Source organism: Neofelis nebulosa, chromosome 4 (genome assembly GCF_028018385.1).
Source record: "Neofelis nebulosa isolate mNeoNeb1 chromosome 4, mNeoNeb1.pri, whole genome shotgun sequence".
In the NCBI taxonomy this organism is placed as follows: Eukaryota; Metazoa; Chordata; class Mammalia; order Carnivora; family Felidae; genus Neofelis; species Neofelis nebulosa.
In genome coordinates, this window is record NC_080785.1 from 12,561,621 (window position 1) to 12,586,761 (window position 25,141).

The 25,141-nt window shown below is 47.7% G+C and overlaps 1 protein-coding gene across 12 annotated transcripts; it reads left to right on the plus strand.

Annotated features, from left to right (window-relative positions):
* The first annotated feature begins 5,660 nt into the window (after positions 1–5,660).
* Positions 5,661–25,016, plus strand: KEL (Kell metallo-endopeptidase (Kell blood group)). 12 transcript variants are annotated; one of them, XM_058724008.1, is made up of 19 exons: positions 5,826–5,857; positions 6,086–6,173; positions 6,459–6,621; positions 6,906–7,082; positions 8,564–8,688; positions 9,032–9,178; positions 12,213–12,275; positions 12,362–12,550; positions 12,793–12,941; positions 14,041–14,170; positions 20,087–20,197; positions 21,364–21,462; positions 21,699–21,776; positions 22,217–22,317; positions 22,504–22,614; positions 22,757–22,824; positions 23,037–23,206; positions 23,547–23,642; positions 24,729–25,016. In XM_058724008.1, the coding sequence occupies exons 1-19, from the start codon at positions 5,841–5,843 to the stop codon at positions 24,888–24,890; spliced, it is 2,244 nt and encodes a 747-aa protein (XP_058579991.1). In that variant the 5' UTR covers positions 5,826–5,840; the 3' UTR covers positions 24,891–25,016. The 12 variants fall into 12 exon arrangements, with proteins under 12 accessions (XP_058579997.1, XP_058579991.1, XP_058580001.1 ...); XM_058724009.1 differs by lacking the exon at positions 5,826–5,857 and having other exon boundaries at positions 5,899–6,173; positions 9,032–9,053; positions 9,130–9,178; positions 12,197–12,275; XM_058724012.1 differs by lacking the exon at positions 5,826–5,857 and having other exon boundaries at positions 5,899–6,173; positions 9,032–9,053; positions 9,130–9,178; positions 12,197–12,275; positions 12,470–12,550.
* The last annotated feature ends 125 nt before the right edge of the window (positions 25,017–25,141 follow it).

The following is a 25,141-nucleotide window of genomic DNA, read 5'->3' on the forward strand; positions in this document are numbered from 1 at the left end:
TTTGGAAACCTTTCTAGAACTGGGGAACTTCCCATTTTATAAATCCCACTTCTCCAGGATAGAAGCCAGGCCGTGCTCTCTCAGACTCTCTTGTAGTCAGGCAGAGGCAGTGATGTAGGTTTTACCAACCAGAGACACCTGCACTGGACATCATTTGCAAAGTGAAAAATAGGAGAAAGAGTACATGATGTGGGTCATCCTGGGGCAAATGTGGTGCCAGAGATTCTGCTGTCTGTTCACTGATGGGAACCACAGGGCCTGGGCAGCAGCGGCCTGCAGGAGAGGTATATGGACAGAGCATGGTGTGATTCTGGTTTTTTTTTTTTTTTTTTTTTCCTGCATAGCCTTCGATTCTGTCTCTCTGCCCAACCGATTGGAATTTGTGAAATTCCAAATATCATTGAATAGATTCTCTTACTGACTAAATTATCCAGAATAGATTCTGTTACTTGCAATAAAGAATCAGATTGAGGGGCGCCTGGGTGGCTCAGTTGGTTGAGCGTCCGACTTCGGCTCAGTCATGATCTCACAGTTTGTGGGTTTGAGCCTCGCATCATCTTGCTCAGAGCCTGGAACCTGCTTCAGATTCTGTGTCTCCTCTCTCTGCCCCTCACCCGCTCATGCTTTGTCTCACTCTGTTTCTCAAAAATAAATAAATGTAAAAATTTTTTTTTAAATGTTTAACAATAAAAAAAAGAATCAGACTGATACATTGTCCAGTTAATTCTATGGGACAATTATAGAACCTATCTTGCAACTTAACTATCATTAAAAAAATTTTTTTTTTTGAGATACTTGAAGATTCACAGGCAGTTGTAAGGAATGACATGAGAGGCCCATGTACCCTTTACTCAGTTTTCCCCAATGGTAAAATCTTGCAAAACTGTAGTACAATTTCACAACCAGACATTGATAGAATATTGATATGACATTGATAGAATCAAGAATATTTCCTTCACCACCAAGGATACTTTGTGTTCCCTTTTTATAGCCATGCCTACTTCTATCCCATCTCTACATTTTCCTAACCACTGGCAACCACTAATTTGTTCTCCATTACTATAATTTTGGCATGTAAACTTTGTTATATAAATAGAATCGGTAAGTATGTAATTTTGAGGGATTGACTTTTTTTTCACTCAGGGTTTGATTCATCCAGGTATTGTTACTTTGTTCCTTTTTATTGCTGAGTAGTATTCCAGGGTATGGGTTACCATGGTTTGTTTAACTGTCTACCCACTGAAGGACATCTGAGTTGTTTCAAGTTTACTATGAATAGATCTGTTACAGACATTTGTGTACAGGTTTTATGTGAACATGACTTTTCTTTGGGACTCACGCTCGGAGTATAGTTAATGTGTAAAATAGTAGCAGCTTATTTAGTTTTTAAGAAACTGTCAACTTGTTTTCCAGAATGGCTGTACCATTTTACATTCCCATGAACACTGGATGAGTGATCTGGTTTCTCTGTGTATGCCCTAGCACTTGGTTGCCAATATTTATCTTACCCATTCTGATACATACTGGTGATATCTCATTAAAATTTTAATTTGCGTTTCTCTAATGGCTAATGATGTTGAACATCTTTCAAGGTGCTTATTTGCTGTCTTTATATCCATTTTGGAGAAATACCTCTTAATGTCTGCTGCCCACATTCTAAGTGGATTGTTTGTCTTTTAAATGTGGAGTTTTGAGAGGTTTTTAAAAATGTATGTTCCAGATACTAGTCTTTTGTTGGATATGTAGTTTGCAAGTATTTTTTTCCCAGTCTTAGTCTGTCTTTTCATCCTCTTAACATGATTTTTCGAACAGCAAACGTTTACAAAAATTCTTTTAATGTTTATTTTTGAGAGAGAGAAAGAGACAGAGACAGAGAGCAAATGGGGGAGGGGCAGAGAGCGAAGGAGACCCAGAATCTGAAGCATGCTCCAGGCTCTGAGCTGTCAGCACAGAGCCCAAAGTGGGGCTCGAATTCACAAACCCTGAGATCATGACCTGAGCCGAAGTCGGATGCCCAACTGACTGAGCCACCCAGATGCCCTGCACAGCAAAAATTATTAATTTTGATGAAGTCCAACTTGTTATTTCTTCCTTTTACAGACTGTGCTTTTGGTCCAAAGACCTGTGAAGCAGGAACACCAGTGTCCAAGGGCAGGATATCCCAGATATCCCAGATCAAGCAAAAGCAGAAAATTTGTCCTTCCTCTACCTTTTTGTTCTATTTGGGCATGTGGCACATTTGATGGTGTTTACCCACCATGGTAAGGATGACCATTTTGGTAAGGATGCTCTTGGGATATAATTGACATAGGCATTGTGTAAGTTTAAGGTGATGATTTACTACACATATAAAGAGAAGAGAAGGTGGCATGAAAGAATACTAAAAAATTAAGGACAAGGATCTTCCTTTTGAGACATTATTGACATGTACACATTTCAAACTTCAGTCTTCGAGGCATTACTTTCAAGTTTTTGCCATGTTCACCACCAATCCATATTTTTTATTAATTTGCTAATTTTGAAAAAAGTTTTTATTTATTTTTCTTTCGAGAGAGAGAGCACACATGCATGCATACACTTATAGATGAGGGAGGAGCAGAGAGAAGGAGAAAAGGAGAGAGAATCCCAAGCAGGCTCTGCACTGTCAGCACAGAGCCCGATGTGGGGCTCAAAGTCCCGAACTGCAAGATCATGACCTGAGCCAAAGTTGGAGGCTTAACCGACAGAGCCACCTAGGTGCCCCCATTAATTTACTAATTTAATTAAACAGGCCTTATGTATTCTAGTCTTGCATCTATAAAAGAAAAAGTATATATGGAAATTGAAATATTAAAAGCATTCCATCTAGACTTGTCACTTAAAGTGTTTCAAAAACATAAGTTTTTCTTCCCAGAGGTAATCTGCAACTTTCAATATGGCTTCCTTTGAAAAAGCAATTAGAATGCCCCCAACCCTGACCCAGTGATCTGGTTTTTCCTCCTCTGGTCAGTGTCCTCAGCATTGTCTATGACATCGAAGCTTACTCTGGGTCATCCAGGGTGGGACTTATTGCTCCTTAGGAAGAAGCTTCTTCGTTGTTATCACTGAAATCAAGTGATCTGAGAGGTAAACTGCCACTGACATACATCCCTGAGAGTGTAGATAAATGTCCCGTCCTTAATTTTGATGCTTTAAGCACTGTCCATGTTGGCTGGTTATGGACAACAATAAAGACACGATCTTCAAAATGTGAAATGGATGTTTGAGAGTCTGGGGAGTAACAGCCCCCAAGGCAGTCATAACAAGATCATAGTAAAGCGTAGTTGAAAGAGTTTAGACAAAAGATTCTGCCAAGGAAGAGACTTCGAAAAATAGAAACTTAATGACTGAGGGTCTCAGTAGTGAAGGCTTTCCTTCAGTTCTCAGCTCTGATGATTGCTGACTTTATAACTTGGGGCAAGTGTACTGCACTTCATGCATCTGTCTTCTCATCTGTAGAATGGGGAGAACAGTTCTCATCGCCCTCATAGAATTGAAGACTGAATGGAAAATATGTACATAAGCAAAGCATTTTTATTGGAGTCCTGGCACATAGGAAGTGCTCAGTAAAAATTAAGATACTATTGCTACTGTTATTACTAGTTAATATTATTCTGGTATCAAACAAAAGATCCTGGAATTCAAGTAGACCGGATGGAACAGTGAAAGAGACCAGGAGGCAGTGTCTGGCTGCCGTGCGAGCCTGTGGTTGCTAGCTGGGGCTCTCTCGGTGCTTACGGCTAATGATGATGGCACTGGTGTGTGGGGCTCCGGGCCGGCGGTGGTGGCGGTGGTAATGACTCACTGCACAGGGGGATGAGGGAGATAAAGGGGTTGTGCTTCTGAGGCAGCTCCCAGAACAGAGGCGGCAGGGTGGGCAGGGCGGACAGCACCCGTGTTGCCACAGGTCCATGACTGGCTCAGCTTCTCCAGGACAGAGAGACACTAAGTCCAGGCCTTGGTGGATGTTCGCAGTCACTGATGTAACACAGCGCACCTGTGCCTTAACCAGCTCTTATCTAACCTGAATTGCCCCCATTACCATTTTCCTAGAGAAACATCATCCCAGAGGGCTCCACTGGTACAAAAGGAGTGGGGAGGGAGCTAGAAGTTCAAGGCTGAGTATCTGGGGGAAGGGGAGGTAACAGACAAGGCACAGTTGATTTGTATGCAAACAGACCGAAAACCTCTAAAATCCCGAATCATCATTTTGGTGTCAAGATGATTCCTACAGACACCCTTAACCAAGGTCCCACTTTCTGCCACCGCCATCACCATGCTCCTTGTCATCCAGAAATAAACTATGCAGCTCATCTGTGACTGTTACACTCGCTGTCTCCTCCCTGACTCTATCAGTTTCCATGACTTTATTTCCTCCCATAAGATTTTTCCTTCCAAGTATTTACATCCCTTCTGCCGTCACCCTGGACCAAGCCTTCCCTCATCACCCCTGCACCACCGAAGTACCACTGTGTCTCTTGTCTTTCATCTAAGCAATCCAGATACAGTACCACACCAGCTTTTCACAGCTACTAGGTTCATCATGTGAAACTCCTCCTCAGAAGACTTCAGATCCTCCTTTTGAAAAGCCCTGACTTTTCTTCATGACTTTCATGATACCCCATAGTATGGCCTCCATAGGCATGTGACCTTTGTTCTTCTTCACCAACCATGGACCCATCCTTGCCTCCATCCCGATAAAGCCACCATAGCACAGTGTCAGGAAACACTGCCGAGGGGTCTTGAGTGTGACTGTCCTATTTTACCTGGGACAGGAAGACAAGGGACAGACGTGAAATGCCTTCTCTCATAAACGTGCTCACTGGGACCCCAGGTGAGACCTCAGTGTGGTGTGGGAAGGAGAATTTCTGGCTTGGAACGCAAGTCATTCCTACAAATATTTATAAAGCATCTCAAGTGGACATGAAAGAAAAAGGGACACTGTCCCGGCCACTAAAGATTTGCCATCACTAGGGAGGTGAAGATGCCCGTGGAAGAGAGTGCTGAATGAAAGGCATGGTAATGCCTCCTTCTTTTGTAGAAGGTATCAGACCCCAGGGCAGGGGCAAGGCAAACATTAGACTCATTTTCTAGATGATGAAACTTTCTTACCTGCCTGAGAGTTTAAATGGCTTATGTATTATCACAGGGCTAATAATTAGCTCATCTGGGTCTCCTGGTTTGTTGGATTTTCTTTGCGCTGCTCTGCTCTGCCTGCAAACAGCAGGGTTATGACACCCTGAGAGCCATCGAGCATTCCCAGGAGCAGGGGGAATGGACTCCGAGCTGTGAGAGCTCCTGGGGGAAGGTGGCATTTACCTGAGAATCGAAGGATCCGGAAGATTTCAATCAGAGAAGAAAGAAGGGAAGAAAGAATATTCCAGAAATAAAGAAACTCCATGAGCAAAGGCACAAAGCAGGACAAGAAGAGCCACCCAAGGGCAAAATTACTTGAGAAGTGAAGACTCCCTCCCTTTGCCTCCCCTGAGAGTCTGAGATAAAGGAGGAGGAGAGGTCTGGGTGTCTCTGGACTGATAAACAGACTCCACCCAGAGGCCAATAGCATGGGTATATGGGGACAGGAGGGTCAAGTGGCAGAAGTTCCCCTTCTCCAGTACAGAGGAACTGGGGGGGGGGTGGTAGGAGGGAGGCCATTTCCTGAACCCCACTTCTCAGATTCAGCACCTAGAGCAGAACCAGGAAGGATTCTGGGAGCCAGAGAGGACTGACAGACGGCAAGTCCCCTAGAGAAAACTGTTCCCCTCTGGGGTCAGGTGACTAGGGTGGGGGTGGATGGGCACTGTGTGTGAGTGCCCTGCCCCATGGGAGAGGAGGAAATGTAAGGCTTGGAGAGCAGAAACGGGAAAGGAAAGGGAGGTGTCAGGAGGGGGAGAAAAGTCGGGGTGCATCCAGGGGAGGGGCCGTTCTGAAGCCGGTCTAGGAACACTGCCCTGGGATGATAGTGGGCGCGTGAAGGGAAGCGTCAAAACCACCTGATAGACCTGATATAACTCTCTTTAATGCACCCCCTTCCTGACCCAGCTTCTCTCCCTTCTCTCCTCCTCAGTTCGAGAGGGTGGAGACCAGAGTGGGGAAGAACCCGGCCAGGGGGAATGAGCCGGGCATGGGGAAGGGGGCCTTTCTTAAGGCAGGAGGTAAGTGCGGTCCCTGACCTTTGCGGGGCAGACGTGTGACCTCCCTTCCAGCTCTAACACCCCACAGACTCTCACCCCTCACAGTCTGCCTGGTCCTTAGCATGTTTGTGCATCTCTCCCGTTTGCTGTCCCAAAAGGGTCCGAAACGGGTTGGGTTTAGGGAGAATGAGGAGAATCATCTCTCTACGAGGGGGCCCTGGCACTAACTTTTTCTTTCCCCTCTCTCCCTCTCTCCCCCACCCCTCTCTGCCAACCCCCTCTCTCTTGTGGCTTTCCACTTCCTAGTTCCCTGCACAGCGATCTCCAGTATCTCAAGTAGAGTGGCCCCAGGAACGCCACATAACGGCGGGGTTCATGGTCCGGCGGGTGCTAGTGGCTGGCCTGCTTTTCAGTCTGCTCCTTGGTTCTTCTGTGCTTTTGGTCTACATCTTCAGGAGCTGTGGCCCTAGTGAGCACAATCCTGGAATCCCCCAACCGAGCCAGCCCTCCTCATCAGGGCCTCTGTGGCTTTGTGCCCACTGACTCGTTCACCTCCCCTCCTGCCTCACCCTCTCGCCCTCTCCCTCCCAATCTGGCCCCGCTGGGCTCGGTCAGGCCTTGTCCTTCTCTTGGGGAGCCCTTCCCTTTTCCCCACCAGGCTGTCCTTTGCCCAGCACCTCGGGGGACCCCTGGCCCTTTCTTTCTCCCTCTCCCAGCTCTGAGCTCCCCCCCCCCCCCGCCCCCACCTGGCAGGGCCCTGCAGGACGCCCGAGTGTCATGATCTTCAGGCTCATTACCTGGCCTCTGGGAACACCAGTGTGGCCCCCTGCACCGACTTCTTCAGCTTTGCCTGTGGAGACGCCAAAGGCACCAAGAGCTCTTTTCAGGCTCTTGCAGAGGAGAACAAGAGGAGACTTCGGAAAATACTGGGTGAGGCTCGCTGGGTGGAAGCGTCTCTGCAAGTGGGTGGCCCTGAGCCTATAACTATCTTGCTGTCCCAAACCTGTGTGGTTTGTGGCACAGCCGCTGGTTTGCTGCTCCGTCTCAGTAGCTACCACCTCAGTACCTCCTCCCTTCTCCTCTCTGTCCCTGTTTTCATCTTTCCTTTGCCACTTGCCTATGACTACTGTCCTCTCTTCAAGCCCCCCACATTTCACCGATCTGCCCCTTCTCTGTTGCTGCGCCTAAATCTTCCATTTCTCTCCCGCGCCTGGGACCTCCCATGCCAGTGGCCCTCAGCACCTGCCGCACTAAAGTCCAGGTGTGTCGGTTGCCCCCAGCCCCGCCTGTCTGCTATCTCTGGGGTCACTGTTAGCCTCTCCCTGCAGTCACTTCCCCACCCCCTCCCTCAGACGCTGGTGTGCAAGCTCTAGGGGAAGAAGTGGGGTGCTGGGGCTGGCTGGGAGGACGTGGCCACGCGGTGAGAAGGGGAGGCATCTGGCTGTGTGCCAGGGAATGGATCCAGCCACAGAGGGCTTGCCGGAAGAGGAGAGGACCAACCTAAAGCCCTGGGGGCGCAGAAGTCGCCTGTAGGCAGTGACTGTGCAGAAGACCGAAGAATTGAGTTCATCTCTGAGGGAGCAACGGAGGCCATCTGGGAGGTTGGAAGCGGGCCCCAGGAAGTTGGAGGATGGTGTGAGGGTATGAGGAAAGGGAACAAGAACAGGTATGATAGGCACACATTTCCAGTGTAAGGGAGCCCAGGACATGTGACGGGATTCACTGGAATTTGGGAGGAGTGAATGTATCCCTCTGCCCTCTTTTTGATAGACAAAAGAACTGCAGGCAGGCTTTCTCTGGAGGGGCCATGCTTCCAGTTAAGGCCAAGATATGAAAAGAAAATGTACGTTTAGGATAAAAACTGTTGCTCACTACAGAGTGAAAGGTATGGTGACTGAGTGGGTGGGAGGTGCCACAGGGTAGGTGATTGCAATGCACAGGCATGCGGGTTACTGCCGTGTGTGTGTGTGTGTGTGTGTGTGTGTGTGTGTGTGTGTGTTTCCTGGGTCACCAGCCAGGGTCTGGACCTTGTTTCTTCTTGCTAAACCTGTCTGGATGAGTTTTCCTGTCTCCGGCCCCCCAAAGTTCTCTGGTTTGCCAAATGTTTCTAATTTCTTTACTCATCTCCGTCCTGCCTTCCATTTGGACCCATAGGTGTTGGTAGGTGCTCCCATCTCTTCCTTTTCTCCCGTGTCTTTTCCTCCCCATTTCTCTTTCGTGTCTCCTTTGTTCCCCTCTGTCTTCCTCCCTGCCCTCACTCTCCCATCGAGCTGACCCAGCCCTCCCACCTTCTGACCTGTCCTCAACCCCGTATTTCCCCCCTTCTTTCCATTTCCCTGGGAGTCTTCCCCTTCTGTCCCACCTTCCCTGCTTGGCTTTTCTCCTCTAACTCTCCTATGCTTCCTTTCTAGAAGAGCCAGGTTCCCGGCACCTGGGCACTGGGGAGGACAAAGCTTTCCAGTTCTACAGCTCCTGTGTGGACACAGGTGCCATCGAAGCCGAAGGGGCTGCCCCCCTCAGACAAGTCATTGAGGAGGTGAGACCCAGGGCAGTAAGGTTTCTAGATACATAACACGTGGGACCCATGCATGCTCAGGGCTGCCTTTTCCCCCTTTTTTTCTAGAAAGGGAGGGGGGTGTCTCTTTCCTGGGCATCTCCAAGTTCCAGGAGGGAGATGGAAATGGCAGTACCCTCTGGAAGCATGAGGACCCTGGGTGAGGGCAGAGAAAGAAGGATAGAGATGGAGCCAGCCCTGGAGGGCTCCAAGCACCCAGAATAGCAGTCAGGAAGTAGCAGCTGGCTCAGGAAGGGGAGGGGTGGGGGGGGACCGGTCTCCCAGGCCACCCCCCACTGCTGAGCCCTGTCTCTCTGCTCCCCAGCTTGGAGGCTGGCGAATCTCCGGTAATTGGACTTCCTTAGACTTTAACCGAACCCTGAGCCTTCTGATGAGTCAGTATGGTTATTTCCCATTCTTCAGAGCCTACCTGCGACCTCATCCTACCCTTCCACACACGCCAGTCATTCAGGTGAGGGGCGCACCAGCACACAGCAGGACCGGGCCTGCCTCAACTTCTAGCCTAGCATCTCCTAGAGGAAGGTTGCGGACTGGACAGATAGGACAAATGGGCAACATAGATAAGATATTTATCTTGAGGGAAAATTATCAATGTGACAGTCAGGGATACTAGGTGAGATCAGAGAAGGGAGCAGGAGAGCCAGTCCTGTGAAGATTGAACTAGTTCTGGACTAGTTATCTGGATCTAACTGCTTATCTGGATCACCCCCCCCCCCAACAGCCTTTTAATTAGACCCCTCATCTCCAGTATTGTCCTCCTCTTATCACTCTTGAGTTTTGCTGGAGGGACCTTTCTAAACCGAGAGCTAATTATGCTATTGTCTCTGTCTAAATGCCTCCAGTGACCTCGCCAGATCCAGGTCATCAGGATCTAGTTCTTAACCCCCTAGTCTCCAGCTTTATCTCCTGCCACATCCCTTTCCCCCTTAAACCTCAAGCCATGCTCTGTCACTTCTAGCTTCAAGAATATTCCTCAGTGCTTTTCATCCACGTTTCTCTTTGCTTGCAACACTACTCCCCAACGCTATTCCCACACTCAGCCTGGAAAACTCTTGCATGTTTTTCAAATTTGGGGTTTGATTATTATCTCTTCCAGGAATTCTTCACTGACACCCTAGCTATGTGTTAGGTAGACCCCTCTGTCCTCCCAGCTTCCCAAGCTCTCATCATTGAAGACCGTGTTAAAGACTGTGAGCCCCTTAAGAACAGGACCATACCTTACTCACCTCTGTTCCTCAGGACCTAGCACAGGGCCAGGCATCTAGAGGCCCATGGAAGATGTTTGTTGAGCAAGTAAATAAATATAAATGTTGAAGGCATCGGTATTGTTGTAGATAATGCAATGCCACCTATTTGGCCCCTGCCCTCAAAAATTCCACAAAATTATATGGGGATGAATATACAAGAAAAGCTGTTAATCAGTATGAGATGCTCTAAAGGGTATGTTCAGGAGCTTCTGATGTGGTCTTTAGGGAGTACCTAAGATCTGAAATAGTTAAGGAATGGCTCAGAGAAGGGAGAACGTGAGCTGAGCCTTGAAACATGGTTGAATCACGCAGGTGAAGGTGAAGTTAAGGGCATGAAAAGGACTTTGGGAAAGTCCTGAGCTAAGGCTGGAATGGTATGACTCTTCTGTGGGGTCAATGAGAAGGCTGGTTTATTGAACAGAGGATTTGGGGTAGGGGTGAGGTGCAGTGGGAGATAGGAGAAGAGTAAGGCTGAAGACATGAGGTTGGGCCTGATTATTCCTGGCCTAAGAAGTCAGATGGAGGTGATTGCTTCTGACTTCGGGGGAAAAAATATGGCTATGCATTGAGTGTAAGCAGAGGGAGCGATTTTGTAGGTCAACCTGGAGTGGTTGAGGAATCTAGGTGAGCAATTTGGAGCAGTTTAAGATGATTGCAGTAGAACTTGAAAGGAAAGGCCAGGAATGAAGATTTAGGCAGCTTCATCTCAGTGGTGATGGTCCGTGGTGCTTCTAAAGGACTTGGCAACTGGTTGAATGTAAATGCAGAAAATGGAAAAGTTGGAAAATTAGTTTTCCACAGTTTTGATGTGGTGTGAGTAGGAGGAGGGCAGTTACCATCAACTGGAGACTGGGCGGACTCTGAGGATGGACTGCAGAGGGAGTACCCCACCAAGGGGCCTGGGGGCAGGGAGGGGGTATGAAACCAGCATGGCTGTGCCACAGAGGACAGGGGAGGAGTGATTCAGCAGGGAAGGATCATCATGGATTCCAGAGATTTCTGATCTCAGAAAATAAACGATGATACCATTGAGAACCTTCTAGAAGAGAGTATTGAAAACAGTTTTGGAAATGGACAGATTGTACAGCGTTTAAGAGGAAGGCAAGAAAGTTGGAACAAGAAAGGGTCATGGATGACTTTTAGTTCTTCAAAGTGTGGACATAAAATGTGACAAAGGAGCCAAGCGAAAGATTTTTCAAGATGGGGAAAGTATACAGTCCTAGGAGTGGGCGGGATATTGGAGTTGGAGTAGAAAAAGAGCATAGTTTGGGAGCAAAGATCAGAACAGAATCAAGGACATGCCAGGACTAAGGTGGGGCAGGCAGGTGTGGTAAGTGAGCCACTCACCTATGTACAAAATCAAAGAGGCTACCAAAAACAGTAACCAAAATAAATATTTTTAAAAATTAAAAAAAAAAAAAGAGGGAGGGAGCCAAAACATAAGAGACTCCTAAAAACTGAGAACAAACTGAGGGTTTGTGGGGGGTGGGAGGGAGGGGTGGGTGGGTGATGGGTATTGAGGAGGGCACCTGTTGGGATGAGCACTGGGTGTTGTATGGAAACCAATTTGACAATAAATTTCATAATAAAAAAAAATTTTAAAAGCCAATGCAAAAACCTGTGATGATCAAAAAATATCAAATTTTTGTTAATTGTGGATTTTTTGGAAAAGAGGTCCTTTCCCCCCCTAAAATGGACTAAAATTTTATTGCAGACTTAAAAAAAATCTATAATTTTTCTTCAAAATGGGTAAAAGATACAGTCTAGATTTTCAGAAAAAAAAATCTGTGATGAACAAAGTTTTGCTATTTTAGTCAGCATGGATTTTAGCTTTGATTTTTATTTGAAAAATATCCGTTAAGACATTGATCTTCATTACTGTTTTCAGTACCTCTTAAATTTTGCACCTGAGATGGTTTCCCCCTTCCTTAACCCTGGACTTGGACCCAGCACAGGGGCTGGCCCCCTTCAGGACATGGATTAGTGGGCTTCTCCCTTGACAAACACCCCAAAACTGGTTGAAGCACTGCCCTGTCCTCACATTTTCCATGTCTGTATAATATAAAGAGTATCCTTTCCCCCCTTGCCCCCGACCCCAATCCCTCCCTCTCTTGCTGTCCTCTCTCACACCTTCTCTGTGTCCTGAGGCTGTCTCCTGTAGTACCTTCCCCATCCTCCCACACCTGTCCTCTCCTCCCTCCACGCTCCCTACTTCTCTCCAGTATCTCTTGTGTCCAGATAGACCAGCCAGAGTTTGATCTTCCCCTCAAGCAAGAGCAGGAACAGAAGATCTATGCTCAGGTAAGATGCCTCCATGGACAAAGGTCAGGCCCTGATCTCTGATGTTCAGCCTCTGGTGGCTGTGACTGATGTTGCCCCTCCCCCAGATTGTGCGGGAATACCTGGCTTATCTGAGTCGGCTGGGAGCCTTGCTAGGAGGAGACCCAGACAAGGTGCAACAACATGCCTTCCTGTCCATCTCCATTACCTCACAGCTGTTTCAGTTTCTGAGGCCCCTGGAGGAGCAGCAGGCACAGAAGAAGCTCTTCCAGCTGGTCACTATTGACCAACTGCAGGTGCCTTGAACCAGGGACTGGAGGAGGATGGGCAGGAGGGTTTCTCTCCTAAACTTTCTGGATCTCCTGAAATCCTTTCTCCTCATTCCTTAATTCCTTTCCATCCCTAACTTTCCCAGGCCCATCCCTTTCCCCAACCATCCCCTTCCCCACCCCCTCTCAAACCCTGAGGGAGAGGACCCCCCTCTCCTGCCTCCTCTCCTCCTTTTCTGTCCCCCTCAGCCTTGTGTCCCTCCTCTAAGGAAATGGCCCCTGCCATCGACTGGTTGTCCTGCTTGCAAGCGACATTCACGCCAATGTCCCTGAGACCCTCCCAGCTCCTCGTAGTCCATGACCTGGAGTATTTGAAAAACATGTCTCAGCTGGTGGAAGAGCAGCTGTTGAAATACAGGTTTGCTTCAGGTGGGACTGGGGGAGTATGAGGGCGATGAAGAGTCCGAGGACCTGGAGGCCTCAGGGACAAAGGAGATTGTGGAAACTGCATGCTGGTAAGGTCTTCCCAGGAAGATGGAAGGGATCCACGGATATGTGACAGCAGAGAAGTGTTGGGGTGAATGGCCCAAGAGAAAATTGAGGCAACAGGAAGCATGAGAGGCTTGAGGGGCACAGGGAAGGGAAAACACACATGAAATGAGGCATTCATGTGCCCAGCACCTGGGTTTGCTGGGAGTAGAACCCAGTCTTTGAAGAGCCTCTAAGCTATAGGAGATGCTGGAAGGCCAGTCACTAGGGACAGCTCAGGCATGCATGTCTTATCAGCAGCTAGGAGGTAGGGGTAGGAGGTGGAGGCCCATGGGGCCAGTGGATGGAGGTGGTGAAGGCTGGGGGTTCTCTTGGGGGAGGGCTGGGGGAGAGGCCATTTCTCAGCTGTGAGAGGATCCAGAGGCCCTTGCATGTGAGACTCTGTTGGGCTGTCTGCCATCCCCAGTAACTACATGGCCACTGCCTGAAGACAGGGGCTTCCTTCCAGGGACTTGGGCTCAGGGCCCTTCTTCATAGTACCTCAGTGGCAGCAACATCTAGAGATTCTTTTTAAGGAAGTGAAGGACCATTCTTGTGGGTGTGAGCAGGTTTATGTAAAGCTATAAATCAGACCTGGAGAGAGTTGACAGCAGGGCAGAGGAAGGTCTCAGGTCCCAGCTTTGCTGTGCTTAGAAGATACATCTTAAGGTGAGCTGAGATTTCTTGGTTGGGGAAGTAGATGAATCTGTTTTGTTACATTTTTTAAGTCTAGTCTTCATCTAGCCCAGACGCTTCACTCCCTGCAATTTGAGAAGTCACTTCTGCATCTAGTTCCTTCTATGACCATTTTCCAACTCACACCAAGAAAAGCTCTTCTTGACTTGTTCAAAGGTCAAGCCACTATTTTCTATAGATACAGAAGAGAAGGGGCTTCCTTCAGGAGTACCAGGTGACTACACAAGGGGAGGCTGTTCTTGAGGCACCTCGAGAGCCCTGAGTGTATGTGTGGGTCTCTTTTCCCTCCACAGAGACTTTCTGCAGAGCCACATGATCTTGGGGCTGGTGGGGACCCTCTCTCCAGCCCTGGACAGTAAGTTCCAGGAGGCACGCAGATCACTGATCCAGAAACTGCGGGAGCTGACCCAACGACCACCCATGGTGAGGAGAGAAGGGAGGAATTTTCCCAGATTGGGGGCTAATGGAGCATCTGTCATTTTGAGGGATAATTGTTGGTGTATCTCTCCCATGGAGACGGCATGGGGGCAGATGCCATTCAATGTCTGGATTTTCCATAGAAGCAGACAGGCTGTGCATACAGTGCTTATGTTGAGAACTGACATGCCAGGTACCAGAACTTTTGGCACACATCTGGCTACTTTTACAGCCTTTTGCTGAATATTAAAGTTTAAATATAAAACTTTAAAATTATCAGCAATTGCTTTTCCTTTCAATGACCTTTAAACTATTTGCCTAGTTAGTTATCCAGAACTCTGTGATTTAAGGACATGGACTTAAAGCTTGGGATTCGTTGGGATGCAAGACATGACCAGCAAGTGGCCTCTCCTCTGTTTAGGTGCTTCCAGTGTTTGATGTTCAAGGGTGCTTCCCAAAGAGTTCATCTCTGACATCCAGTGGGATCTGTGGGGTCATAGCATGGGCTTCACAGTGCAGAGCCTGATATATCTGAGGTGGTAGTTCTGTGCCAAACACACTAACCAAAGTCTCCTGTGTTGCATAAGATGTGGAGACACTCCTTTACCAAGAACTTTGAAATCCTAGGTCGGACACATCTAGATGCAAGTGAAGGTATCCAGAACGTTAGATATGTTCCAACCTGAGTACAGGCCTCAGTGTAGTCTTGAAAAGCACGGGTTTTTTTTTCCTTCATAATTTGTGGACCATTTCTGTGTCTTGGAGAAACTCACTGCTTTGACAACTTGAAATACCCGTGGAATTCAAAGAGGGTAAATGGGTGCACAGGGACTGGCATGTAGTTATTGAGTATCAGGAGTGAGACATCTTTCTTTTTTTTAACAGGTTCCTTTTCAAATTAAATTAAATCAAATTTTTTAATGATTTAAAAAATTTATTTATTTATTTTGAGAGAGATAAAGAGAGAGCATGAGGAGGGGAGGGGCAGAGAGTGAGGGAGGGAGGAAGGGAGAGAGAAACCCAAGCAAGCTCTGCACTGCCAGCACAGAGCCTGACACAGGGCTTGAACTCATGAACCGTGAGATCATGACCTGAGCCAAAACCAAGAATGGGAAACTTAACCGACCCAGGCACCCCAAAGTTCTTTTTTTAATGTTTATTTATTTATTTGGAGGGGAGGGGCAAAGAGAGAGGGAGAGAGAGAATTCCAAGCAGGCTCCTTGCTGTCAGTGAAGAGCCTGACATGGGGCTTGAACTCACTGGGGCTCGAACTCACGACCCATGAGATCATGACCAGAGACAAAATCCAGAGTCAGATGCTTAACTGACTAAGCCATCCAGATGCTCCAGGAGTGAGACATTTTTCTAAACCCTTTAGATAGATATGAACTGAATTAATCCTCAGAAGAATCCCGTGAGGCAGGCACATCATTTTATTCCTGTTTTGTGACAGGGAAATTGAGGCACAAAAGCTAAGGAACTTGCTCAAGGTATTACACCTAGTAAGTTGGTAGATCTAGGATTTGAATTCTGGCAGTCTGGCTCCAGGGTCTGTGTGCTTAATCCTTTGGCTAAGAAACAAACAAACAAACAAACAAACAAAACAACAGTAAAACACTCCTTTTTGGGACTTTTCTCAGGTTGGTAAGTGCCCAAGAAGCTTCTGCCCAGCCTTTCTCTTGACACGGATGAGGCTGACAGGGCTCCAGCTCCTCTTAGTTAACATTGCTACAAAATCCCTGTCAACCAATAGCTTCCTGTCAATCCCAGAACCATGGTCTGATGGAACTTCTTGAAGGATGTAAATGGGCCAATATTGAAATCACATTTAAAGGACAGGAAAGTCTTATAAATTGCTGAAGCTGCCATCTTTTGTATACTTCTATACATCTGTTATATCTATTATGTCCATCCTCATTATACCCATTAGGATTTATAGTTGTCCTTGGGCTTGAAAATTGAGTCAAGTTCTACCAACAAATAGAATAACAGTTGATATGAGGGTTACTGTGTATCAGGCACTGCATGGAACACTTTAACGTGGATGATTTTATTTAATTCTCCAGAAACACTCCGAGGTCCTCAGAAAGGGCAAGTGACTTTCCCCAGACCACACAGCTCATAAGTGAAGGAACAGGTTTCAAAACAGATCACTCCTGCTCATGAGGACATGTTGTTAATCACATACTATGCAGGATTGAGGAATGAGTGGGTAGGAAAACAGAAAATGAGTTTGAGAATTCTTTCTACAAAGGTCAAGATAGTAAATACTTTTGGTTTTGTGGCCCATTACAGTCTGTGTTGCAACCACCCAGCCCTGTCCTTGTAGCACAACAGCAGCTGCATGTGGAGTGAATGAATGGGTGTAGCTGCGTTCCCCAAAGACTCTGGCTCACACAACAAATGCTCAGAGTTCCCAAGAGGGACACATGAGGGAGGGTTTGAATGGCAGTGGTGGATCTCCATGCAGGAGGTGGGACAGAGGCAGTTGCCTAGAGAGTTTAAAGGGTTTTCTGGTGGGGTGTCTGGGCGGCTCAGTCAGTGGAGTGTCTGACTTTGGCCCAGGTCTTGATCTTGTGGTCCGTGGGTTTGAGCCCTGAGTTGGGTTCTGAGCTATCAGCTCAGACCACCACATGAACAAAAGACAGAGGTCCCTGCCCTCAGACGCTTATGCACTGATGAAGGAAGGAAGACAATAAACTAAGTAAATAAAATATAGCAGGGCGTGATTAGTGTTATGGAGAAACACTCCAGAGACATGGCGTGCTACGTGGGGAGTGTGTACGAGTGGGTCAGGCAAGCTCATGCAGACTTGGAGTCATTAATCACTAATGTTTCTTTATGGTTCAGCCAGTTATGAAGCCACACAAATTACACTATCTTCCAACACAGAGTTCTCCATCTAATTCACAAGGATTCAATTTGCGGTTTTACCAAAAGCCTCCATGAAACCAGTGCCAACACAGTGAGGGAGTACATTAAGATTTACAGAATGATTTTGATGTGTTGCTTCACCTGATCTCCTGAGCGGTGCTGCCAGGGAGGTAGAACAGGTAGTACTCTCATGGTGACAGTTCGAGTAGCTGAAGTGCAGGGGTGTAAGTTAATAACCCACATTTGGTAAATGCTGAATTCTCTGTTCAGAGGTAGTATTTGGTAGCTCCTTGAGGATGAATCTGGCCAATACATGTGTTTTCTTGGCCTTAAAGCTTTTTACAAACTTTTAATCACCAGAAGTCAAAAATTAGGAGATGGTGTGTTAATAGTCACATTTCCAGCATTTGTCTGTGTGTGTGTGTGTGTGTGTGTGTGTGTGTGTGTGTGGTACATGGGAAGCTTGAGCAGCACCAGACTAGGCTTCTCCAGGGGTCACAAGTGACTGGGGCTGAGTGGTGCAGCTCTCTTCAGCCCGGCTGTGCTGTACCCATCGCCCTGGCCCCTCCATGCCCCATGGGCCTGATGCTGGCTGCTTCTCAGTTACATCACCACATGGCCCCTACATGAGTTCATAAGTCTGGCTCTCTTAGGTTATCCTGGTTTGATGAAGCTTTGAACCAGAAAAATTGTTATTATTTTGGCATTATTTGTCCTCAGTGATCCCCAGAAATCCCTTAGTAGTTACATACTATTTTCCAAGTATTCAAAAATGATCAGTCCAATGACTCATTCTAGAATTTCCTTTAGAAATTAGCATTAAGGATTCCTGGCTGGCCTGTAATCTCCAAAATCTCTTTCCCTCTATGGCAACTTAAGAAAATTTTTGTTTCCTCCAGACTCCTGGAATTTTTTCTGATTTCCGTTATTTCTTAAAGTGTTATTACTTATGGTTCTAAGCTTATATCTGCAACTTTTCTTTTGTTCCCTAAAATTAATCTACTGGGTGTCAATATCTTGGATCTGAAGTATTTCTTTCATTTTTTTATATTATGGCAATGATTGTTCCCTATATTTCTCTTTGTCTCATATATTTTTAATACATATGGTATGCTGTGTCATTCCATGTCTTGAGAGACAGCGTGGATACTCATAACCCCCAGTAGATGAATATTTAACCTGTCAACCTCCATCCCTGAGACCGACATTTATTTAGAGATTCTGGAAGTCATTTTCCTGCTCATGGGAGATGTGACCCAGCACAACAGTGATGAAAAGAATCTCAGAGTTTCACAGGAGTTAGCAACGGGTAGTCTGAGGTGGCATCTGTGTTCTCCAGGAACCAGGTCAGAGTCTGCTGTGGCCCAAGCTATGGGCACAGGCATGGAAGAGGCAAAAGCTTTTGGAGAAATGGGTGGGCATTAGCAGAAGGGATCAGGAAACAGCTCAAGGACCAGGAGTTGTGAAAAGGGCAGGTAGATCACACTACCAAGCTGAAGGTTGATGCGTTTGCTGCTGCTCCAGCAGTAGAGCTACCTCCCACACCAACAGGCTGATGAAAGGCAGTCTCCAATCGAAGCCCTTTGTCAGGAGGGCTGTGGGAGATGCACAGACACTGAAGGTGGCCCACAGATCCTGCCCTCGACCCAGTCATGGGTATCAGATCCATGTTTCCTTTCACTTCATCTTTGCTTCTCACAGTTGTGTTTTAGAGCCGCCACTAATACACTATAGAAAGCATCTGGCTCCTTATCCTCACAAGAGGAGAAGTCCTTAACAGACCTCACAGTAAGGGGACAAGAACAAAAAATGTGGGCAACCAGGTCTGGAGCAGCCTCCAAAATGGTAAATGTCCTAACAGGCAGAGGCCCAGGAGCTCCTTCTTCCGTGACAACAATACTGGTCTTCCATTTCTGTTTCCTCTCTTGTGGGAAGCCCCACAAACTCTCTCTCTAATTTTGGCACCAGAAAGCATGGTAGCAGCCTAACCATCTTCCCTGTGAGGAGATCTGTGAAGAGTAAATAAGTTACAGGAATGGAGTCTTGTGACTTCATCCCACTTAACCCAAACTGGCATGTTAGCTGTGTTTTCAAAGTCCCAGCTCAGCTCTCCCCCAGGCTGGTGCTCTCACCCTAAGCCCCTTGGGCATGTTCCTCTGTTTGTCTTGTGTCATCTCTAGGCCCCCTTCATGGTCAGCTCCTCAAAGCCATCCAAGCCCACCACAAACATCCCCCCCGCCGCCCTCCACTGAGCATCTCTCTCTTATGTTGCTTATTTTTTCTGTCCCTGTGCTAAAAACACCCCAGTTGCCCAAGACTCTACTGAGTTTTTGTCTAACCATCTTTCTGCCTTTGAAGTTGATAATGTCCCTCATCTCATCCTATTTTCCCTGATTTGATCCAAAGTTTCTTAGGTCTCTGAATTCATGTTTAGTCTTTTCTTTTGTCCCCTTCTCCTACCAAACAGTATGGGGTCTAAAGCCCATTTTCACTCTGACAGTTTTCTTCTTTATAAGACAAGGTCCTATCATATGATCCACGGCAACCATTTGGAGAGGCAGGGAGAGGGGCAGAAAAGAAGAGCAGAATTACCTTCTCCAGTTTCCATTTTAGATAAAGAAACATGGAAGGGTGGCTGCCTTGGCTGGGCTACCAGTGTGGTGCATGTGGCGGGTGGGGATGGAGTGGCCAACAGACCTTCTATGGTAAGAGGTTTGGTATGTAGTCCTCTCCTATCCAGGAGCCTTTCTGTTCTCCAGAAGAATACCTCAGAGAGGACTTGCTTTCAATTCAATAGTCAATAAATAAGGATGATTTGCCCAATCCAGGCTCACGAGACTAATCCTGGAGGACATAAACCCCTTTTTACCAAGCAGCAATAACCCATGTGTATCACCAAAAGGGAAAATGAAGTAAAGTGGGACAAACCCAGAAAGACCAGGAAAGAGAGCATCCTCTGGGGGTCAAGATGTAGACAAGATTGACCTGGAGAGATGGATGAGAAAGAACCCTTGACAGGAGCCATTCATTCGAGCTTTGTCTCTGCAGCCCACCAGCCCTCGATGGATGAAGTGCGTAGAGGAGACAGGAGCCTTCTTCGAGCCTACCTTGGCAGCCTTGTTTATTCATGAGGCCTTCAGTCCGAAAACCCAAAGTGCTGTATGTGAGGGCTCTTCCCCAGCCCATGTCTCTCTACCCCTTCCTACCCAACCATTCTCTCCTAATTCTATTCACTGTGCCCTTCTTGATGGTCTGCATGGTTGGGGGTGGCGGGGGGTGGGGGTGTCAGCCAGTCACAGAGAGAAAGAGTGAACTATGTGAGGGATGCCAAAGGAGGCCAGGCCATGCTGTGTCCCTAGGGTTTGCCTAGTTTTGCTATGAGACACAAGTGTATACAACATGCACGAGTTTGGATAAGTTTCCCAACTTCCCTGCTCTTATGCTTCTTCAACCATAAAATGAGAAAATTGAACTCCATGGCCTCTATGGCTACTCCCTGTTTATCTATGATTTTTTAACAACACAGGAAATGGTATGAGAATGGAATGATATCATCTTAAGAAGTGCAAGTAAATGAGTACTGAGTAGTCTTTGCATGCCTACTATGTGGCTAACACTCTTGTTAGCACTTGGCATGAACTACTTTAATTGCTAGTATTATCCTAATGTTAGAGAAGAGAGAACTGAAGCACAGAGAGGTTAGATAACTTGTCCAAGGTCACACAACTACCAAAAAGTAGAGTCAGGATTTGAATTCAGGCTTCAAATATTGTCATCCATTTTCCTCTATCAAGAAAGGATACAAACAAGATGGTAGATGGCTGGGAAAGCAGTAACTACACAGTTGTGAAGCTGGGAGAACTTCAGCTTGTTGGAAAGCTGAAGAGCCCAGAAAGATGGAGAGAGGAAATGCATGCGTTAATAAAAAGAGTGTGAGGACAAGGGCTCTCAAGAACAGAGAAGGGAATGATGGTCCTCTTCCTTTGCTTTCTGAGCGGATTGTTGACCAAGGGTAAGGACAGCATCTCCCTCCCCTGGCAGGCTGAGATCTTCCCACAGAAAGGAACTGTCTCCCCTATCGACCCTCAGGACTGACCAGCTCCCACCTTCCCTTTATGTTCTTGGTACCTCCTTTCTGTCTCCACAGATCTCTGTGCCCTGGGTTTCCAGTCACCTAGTAAATATTACTTTCTGCTTTCTCTTTGGAGTTCTTCCCCCTTCTCTGGTAGCTCCCTGGGGCCAAGGCCCTTCCTAGAGGCCCAGGGGGCAGGAACCCAGACCAAGGCTGACCCTGATCCTGTGTCTCTATCCGGGCCCCTACACAGGCCATGGAACTATTCACTGCAATCAAGGACACCCTCATCGCTCGCCTCAGGAGGGTTCCCTGGATGGATGAGAAGACCCGGAAAGAGGCCCAGGATAGGGTAAGTCCAGGAGTGAGAGACAGAAGGAAGGGGGGAATTGAGTTTTGGGCCCAGAGATCACAGTGACAGAAAGACAATGCAAAGGCACAAGAACACATGGCAATGTAAACACCAGTATGCCATACACACATCCTGGTGACAATATAAAAGGTGGGACTGGGGCAGTGAACACAAGAAATTCCCTCCGATAGACTTGGGGTAGCTAGGTTTCTTCTACCTTTTGTGTCTCTCCCCAGGTCACCCAACTGCAGGTGAAGATGGGGGGCCCAGAATGGGCCCTGAAGCCATCACTGGCCAGGGAGGAATACAACGATGTGGGTCCCTGCCCTTGCCAGCTCCTCATTAGTCCTCAGCTTCTCCTCACCTTCTGACTCGCCCAAATGGCAGACAATCTGTTTGCCCTGGGCTATCCTAACTGACCCCTTGCTTGCCCTGGTGTTGGCTGGGTTTTATGGGTGAATATCCACACTGTGGGTCTTGCCAGCAGAAGAAAGGAACCTTTTCAGGTCACAATAAGTGTGTGTGCACACATGCATGCATACATTCTTGGGACTTGCCTGAGTGTGTTTATCTGTGCGCTGATTTGTGTGAAGCCTGTCTGCGTCGACGTGGTGTCATTGTGCTGCTTTCTACTGTACTGCGGATGTCTGTATGTTGGGGCTTACCGTCTGTGTTCAGATGTACCCATTGGCGTATATCAGTGTGCATCCGTATTTGTCTCTGTGTATCCGAGTCACCTCCTGCCTCCTCCCAGATACAGCTTGGACCCAGCTACCTGCAGTCCTTCCTGAGCTGTGTCCGATCTCTCCGAGCTAGAATTGTCCAGAACTTCTTGCAGTCTTTCCCCCAGCACAGGTATAGGAGCAAGGGAGACATAGACACTGCATCCCAGAAATGCCTATTCAAGATTAGCAGGAAAGAAAGCTGGGGGCCTGAGGGAACAGGAACAGTGACAGTAGTTGGGAGGGTGGGGCCTCCCATATGTCTGGTGGGCAGGGCCATACATGACGGAGCTGGTGTTAATATGTGCTCTTCCCATAGGTGGCAGGTGTCCACCTGGGGGGTCAGTGCTTACTATTCAATATCTGACCATGTGGTGGTCTTCCCAGCCGGACTCCTCCAACCTCCATTCTTCCACCCTGGCTACCCCAGGTAGGGGCCGTTCTATGAGGGTGGGCAGGGGATTTCCCAAGGGCGATGGACAGACATTATGATGTATAGGATTCATGGTTGGCGAACTGGGGTCAAAAACTTTGAAGGACTCTCGGAGTAAGATAAACCTTTGTCTTCCCAGAGCCGTGAACTTTGGCGCTGCTGGCAGCATTATGGCCCATGAGCTGCTGCACATCTTCTCCCAGCTGTGTGGGTAACAGTGGGCCATTGGGAGGTGGGACCATTGGGAATCCAGGTGAAGGCCCTAAACGAGGCCAAAGGAAGAGAAAGGGAGGGCTCCAGGTGGCACAGTTAAGAATCTTTAGCAATGCTTTCGGGGGCTAGCCCAGTCTGTGGTACCCCCTGGTCCTCATCCTTACTCCATATCTCACCATTTCTTTCCCTTGCCCCATTTTCAACAGTACTCCCTGGGGGCTGCCCAGCCTGTGACACCCATGCCCTACAGGGGGCGCTGCTGTGCCTGAAACGCCACTACCAATCCATTCCGTTACCCAGCGGACTTTCCTTCAATGGCTCTTGGACACTACTGGAGAATGCCGCCGACATCGGGGGGTTGGCCATTGCACTGCAGGTAACTCCAATCCCAAGGGCCAGGATCTATTGAGAGCCATTCTGTCTTCACAGGTTTTTCCTTCTACCATCCCTTGTGCAAACATAGTTGTAAAGCCTCCCGCCCTTCACACCCTCACTGAGCAGATGGCAGTTTGGGAATCCCCCTCTGACCCCACAGATCCCTCTTTTCTAGGTTATCTATAGATCTCACAAGTACGTTTTTTTTCCTGGCTCAGACCAGTGTGTCTGTGGAAAAGGGCCGTGAACTGGTTTTCGGCATTGTGGGTGGGGCATCAGACTTCTAAGTGGCCATGGGTCTAGAGTCTAAGGGTTACTTGCCATCCCACCCCCATATCCAGGCGTACAGCAGGAGGCTGTTAAGGTACTACGGAGAGACTATCCTGCCCAACCTGGACCTCAGCCCTCTACAGCTCTTCTTCCGAAGCTATGCCCAGGTAGGCAGTGGCCACCTCCCTCCGCAGCTTGCTCCATGTCAGATAAGTACCTTATTGGCAATGCTTGAAGAGGGGTGCCTCCCTGAAACACCTTCCCCCAAACAGCCCCAACCCTCTGCCACAGATGTCCCCGCTGTCATCTTTTCATACATGCTCCTTGGGACCATCTTTTCATATTTCTATAAATTCTTCTACCAAACTCATCACCCTCTTCAAAAACAGAAAAAAATTCTACTGCCAAATCCCTCTCTGAGATGAGCCCAACTTTTTCTTCTTTCATTTCTCCTAAAAAATGAACCTTCGACAGACTGTCTATAGACCATATTCCTTGTTGGAGACCTCACCCCCCCCCCCAGGTCCCCACATGAGTACCACATGCTCCCTCAACAGACACTGTCCCCAGTTCCTCAGTATACTTAAAGACCCCTCAGGGTGCTTGGGTGGTTCAGTCAGTTGAGTCTGACTCTTGATTTCAGCTCTGGTCATGATCCCAGGGTCATGAGATTGAGACCCAGAGCAGAGCCTGCTTAAGATTCTCTCTCTCTCTCTCTCTCTCTCTCTCTCTCTCTCCCTCATCCTCTCTAAAAAATAAAAATAAAAAAGACTCCCTCACGGAGTTTTTACAATAAATCCCACCTCCCCACCTTTCCGTCACTTACGAATGATCTGATTACACAGCCCATGCCCTCCCTCACACACATCCTGCCAGATAAATGACCTACAGGGGCATCTGGGTGGCTCAGTTGGTTAAGCATCAGACTTCAGCTTAGGTCATGATCTTGCAGTTTGTGAGTTTGAGCCCCACATCGGGCTCTGCACTAGACAGTGTGGAGCCTGCTTGAGATTCTCTCTCTCCATCTCTCTCTTTGCCCCTGTCACGTTCTTTCTCTCTCTCTCTCAAAATAAATAAATAAACTTATAAAACAATAAATTACATACAAATGTGTGGCCCTATCTCTGCTCTCATCTCTGTCTGCTGTCCCTACTCACTACATTGGCACCAGGTCTGCCTCATCCTCCTGACCCTGATGGACGCTACTATTCTGCTCTTCTCCTTACCCTGCGTGGACCTCTCTTTCTCCACAGGTGATGTGTAGGGAGCCCAGCACCTGGGAACCCCAGGATCCTCACAGCCCTCCCATGCTTCGAGTACATGGGCCCCTCAGCAACATGCAAGCCTTTGCCAGACACTTCCACTGTCCGCGTGGTGCCCTCATGAACCCCTCCAGCCGCTGCCAGCTCTGGTAACCTGGCTACCACAGAGACTCCAACTTAGATGTAACAACACCTCCCTGCCCCATCCATGGAATCAGACGCTATCTCCTTTCCCTTTCCCTTCCAAAAATAAAAGCTGGCACTTGGCTTCTTACTGTCCATTAATGACTCTTTCCTAATATGTTCTATGCCTAGAAGTCAGAGAAGATAAGAGGAGAAAATGCCAAGAGAATTCTGTAGACACAAGAAAAGCGAACAAACCAATGGGTCTAAAGGTCAGTGGG

What these genes read in the sequence shown, in the direction of transcription:
- KEL (XM_058724007.1), top strand. Translation starts at nt 6,039, where the DNA reads ATGCACCCCCTTCCTGACCCAGCTTCTCTCCCTTCTCTCCTCCTCAGT. An exon ending in CTTCAGGAGCTGTGGCCCTA is followed by an intron (nt 6,622 to 6,905) that starts GTGAGCACAATC and finishes CCCACCTGGCAG; the next exon opens with GGCCCTGCAGGACGCCCGAG. An exon ending in CAGTCTTTCCCCCAGCACAG is followed by an intron (nt 22,318 to 22,503) that starts GTATAGGAGCAA and finishes CTCTTCCCATAG; the next exon opens with GTGGCAGGTGTCCACCTGGG.